Source organism: Physella acuta, unplaced genomic scaffold (assembly GCF_028476545.2).
Source record: "Physella acuta isolate Inbredline_101_S28 unplaced genomic scaffold, ASM2847654v3 ptg000336l, whole genome shotgun sequence".
Classification (NCBI taxonomy): domain Eukaryota; kingdom Metazoa; phylum Mollusca; class Gastropoda; family Physidae; genus Physella; species Physella acuta.
Window position 1 is genome coordinate 35,182 of NW_026731855.1, and position 4,080 is coordinate 39,261.

Genomic DNA, 4,080 nt, shown 5'->3' on the forward strand with positions numbered 1-4,080 from the left:
CATGTGACATTCGTTATGGAAGTTCAGTAACGTTAATCCTAACTCAGGGGCGTAGCGAGGGGGGGGGGGGCGGGGGGTGCGGACCGCACCGGGTGACACCATTTAGAGGGGTGACACCAAGGCAAAAAATAGCAAAATATATAGAGAAAAACTTGAGGGGGGGGGGGTGCAAATCAAAAGTTTGGGGGGGGGGGGGGGTGCAAATCGAAAGTTTGAGGGGGGGGGGGGATCGAAATCGAAAATTTGAAAAAGTTTGTCCCCGGGAAGGGTCGCTACGTCTCTGGGGGGGGGGGGGGAAGGGTGACACCATAAAGTGCCGCACCGAGTGACACCCGACCTCGCTACGCCACTGTCCTAACTTAAAACAAACAACTTAACCAACCGAAGCTCAACTAGTTTATGGACTGTGACGTAATGTCGACCTGACCCGGATTGTTTTGACCTGCTGTTGATAAACATCTCGTCACGTGATCTCATTAACACGTGTGACCTTGATCTAGAGACGTCCGGTCGGGTTATTGACTGTCTCTTAAAACCGGCCAGATTTTTTAAAATTGTGTGGCCAATTCGGGAGTGGCCATGTTGTACTAAGTAGGTTGACAAATGAGTTGAACTAAATGACCTTGGTGACGTGGACTTTGGACAAGATGGCGTCACACCCTTTTTGTGCGGGGGGGGGGGGGGGGGGGTGGAAGGGGTGCGCTGGATGATGTTGAGGATAACAAAGTAGGGAGTCTAGGAGAGGAAGTGGGGTTGGATATTGGTTAGGAGGTAAGGAATGTGTAAACGGGGGTTTGAATAGGGTAAAGAGCGAGAGTCACGAAAACGAGGTAGAGAATTAAGTGCGGGAAGAAAAAAAAATGTAATTAAAAAAAAAATAATTGTCGTTATATTCCTGACGAGTGACTTAATAAATGACGTTTAAGTCACCGTGACGCTTTATATCAAGCAGAAATGAACTGGATAGTTAAGGGAGATAATGCTCGAGCTAATCACAGCGGGCAGTGTGGAGTGGAGTGATATCCCCTTCAGTCATAAACACTATCATCGCTAAAAAGATGGCCACGCCATGCTATAAATAGACACAACAGCCGCCATCGCCTGTCATTGGCAGCAGTTAAATTTCTGGCAGAAGTGAAGAAATTATGGCGGCAAACTCAAGTGATGCTAGCTCAGTTCGCTAAATCCGGCAGAGATTTTTATGCTTTGAAAAATATTTTAATTTTTTGTCAGCGGCTTTGTTTTAAATCAATATAGTATAATACATTTATCAGCGGGTACCCAATATACTCTACATCACCTATCCCCGTAAAACAGCTGACCATAAGTACATTCTTTAGTTTTACAGTTTAAAGATCACCCCTCCCCCCTTAATCATCCGACCAAATTATAACAACACTTTTTACTCATTAAATTTCACCTCGCCAATATTTCATACACACATTTTTAGCTACAGCCATGGTACGCTTGCTGCAGCTTTCTACCCAAACAGAGTTTCTTCCAGGCATCTCTTCGGGGGAGCTCTGCCCTCCCCCCCCCCCCCCCCCCCACTCGAAAAAAGTCTACCCCCCTCCCGAACGAAATGAAATGTATATAGAAAATATATACTTATATTATACTAATATGAAAGTATCCCCCCCCCCCCCCCCAAAGAAAGTCTACCGCCCCCCACCCCCGAAAATTTCAAGTGCCCCCCCCCCCCCCCCCCCCCGGAGAGAAAAAAGTCTGGAAGTAACACTGTACCCAAAGGACCTATTTTAATCAATAACACGTAGTAAATTACAATCTTGAAAATGAAATATCGTTTCGATTACTATCCTCAAAGCACTCTCTAATAGGAAGTCCCCTTTGAGCATGCACATCCTAAAAAAAATTCAAAGTCCGCCAACCTGTTTTATTATAGATGAGATAGGGCCACCGTTACATTGTTTTATTTCATTGTTTTCATCTCGATGGAGTCTGGTGGCTTTGGCGGCGTGGGGATTAGAGGGTCGCGCCCCTTGTCTAGCCCAGGGGCAAGTTACTCTAGATTGTCGCTATGATATTCATACCGTCCCACGGCCGGTAATCCACTGTGAGTCTAATAGGTCCATTAGAGGTTGCCGGAACATCTGAGTGTTGGCTCGTCTCATGAGTTGTGGGTTTTTTTTAACATATGTCGGTTAGGGTTATATTTACAGGGGTAACTTGGTTGAGATAACAATCTAAACCCAGACCGCGTTCGTACTAAGAATGTTCGTTAGTCGAAACTGGATATATCAGGGGTCTACTTCTTTAGACAGTTTTTTTATCGTTCCATACTGTCAGTTTGTGATTATTTTTACTTGGATATATTTATTTCAGTATTAATTTGGACTACTGGGGATTACAGGGTCAACCCTCCTCTAATACGTTTAATTCCCCTTGTTCTCAAAGAATTACCTCTCTTGTACTTATAGAGTCAACTCCCCTTGTTTTAACAGTCAACTCCCCTTGTTCTATCAGAGTCTACTCCCCTAGTTCTATCAGAGTCTACTCCCCTAGTTCTATCAGAGTCTACTCCCCTAGTTCTATCAGGGTCAGCTCCCCTTGTTCTATCAGAGTCTACTCCCCTAGTTCTATCAGGGTCAGCTCCCCTTGTTCTATCAGAGTCTACTCCCCTAGTTCTATCAGAGTCTACTCCCCTAGTTCTATCAGAGTCTACTCCCCTAGTTCTATCAGGGTCAGCTCCCCTTGTTCTATCAGAGTCTACTCCCCTAGTTCTATCAGGGTCAGCTCCCCTTGTTCTATCAGAGTCTACTCCCCTAGTTCTATCAGAGTCTACTCCCCTAGTTCTATCAGTCTACTCCCCTAGTTCTATCAGTCTACTCCCCTAGTTCTATCAGAGTCAACTCCCCTTGTTCTATCAGAGTCAACTCCCCTTGTTCTATCAGAGTCTACTCCCCTTGTTCTATCAGAGTCTACTCCCCTAGTTCTATCAGTCTACTCCCCTAGTTCTATCAGAGTCAACTCCCCTTGTTCTATCAGAGTCAACTCCCCTAGTTCTATCAGAGTCTACTCCCCTAGTTCTATCAGAGTCAACTCCCCTTGTTCTATCAGGGTCAGCTCCCCTTGTTCTATCAGAGTCTACTCCCCTAGTTCTATCAGTCTACTCCCCTAGTTCTATCAGAGTCAACTCCCCTTGTTCTATCAGAGTCAACTCCCCTAGTTCTATCAGTCTACTCCCCTAGTTCTATCAGAGTCAACTCCCCTAGTTCTATCAGAGTCTACTCCCCTTGTTCTATCAGAGTCTACTCCCCTAGTTCTATCAGAGTCAACTCCCCTTGTTCTATCAGAGTCTACTCCCCTAGTTCTATCAGAGTCAACTCCCCTTGTTCTATCAGAGTCTACTCCCCTAGTTCTATCAGAGTCAACTCCCCTTGTTCTATCAGAGTCAACTCCCCTAGTTCTATCAGAGTCAACTCCCCTTGTTCTATCAGAGTCTACTCCCCTTGTTCTATCAGAGTCAACTCCCCTTGTTCTATCAGAGTCTACTCCCCTAGTTCTATCAGAGTCTACTCCCCTAGTTCTATCAGAGTCAACTCCCCTTGTTCTATCAGAGTCAACTCCCCTTGTTCTATCAGAGTCAACTCCCCTTGTTCTATCAGGGTCAACTCCCCTTGTTCTATCAGGGTCAACTCCCCTTGTTCTATCAGTCAACTCCCCTTGTTCTATCAGAGTCAACTCCCCTAGTTCTATCCGTGGTAGCTCCGCATATCAAACCTAACAGAATAATCTATTAGAAATTCCATTCGCTGGCTTGCGATTCGTTTAAATCTTCGAATGTTCTATAGAAAATATCTCCCACAGACCTCTTTATAAATGTTCTACGGAATATTTCATCTGCACGTCCACAATCTAATGTTGTTTACGACTGTTTGTTTGTCTACACCGTGTTTATCTTTTTTTACCTTATTCTTCACGTGAAATAACTCCCCGAGACCGCCAGAGTTATCGCTCTGCTAATGAACTCGACTCGCCGCTATTTTGTACAAGATAACTTGTGCGTACAGGAATATGTACATTTCATTTGATCTAAGTGATATGTGTACACAATTTGTG

At 44.8% G+C, this 4,080-nt stretch overlaps 1 protein-coding gene across 1 annotated transcript; it reads left to right on the forward strand.

Annotated features, from left to right (window-relative positions):
* The first annotated feature begins 1,952 nt into the window (after positions 1-1,952).
* Positions 1,953-3,711, forward strand: LOC131940970 (uncharacterized). Its single transcript, XM_059299915.1, has 3 exons — positions 1,953-2,019; positions 2,463-2,749; positions 3,118-3,711. The coding sequence occupies exons 1-3, from the start codon at positions 1,953-1,955 to the stop codon at positions 3,709-3,711; spliced, it is 948 nt and encodes a 315-aa protein (XP_059155898.1).
* Positions 3,712-4,080: the final 369 nt, after the last annotated feature.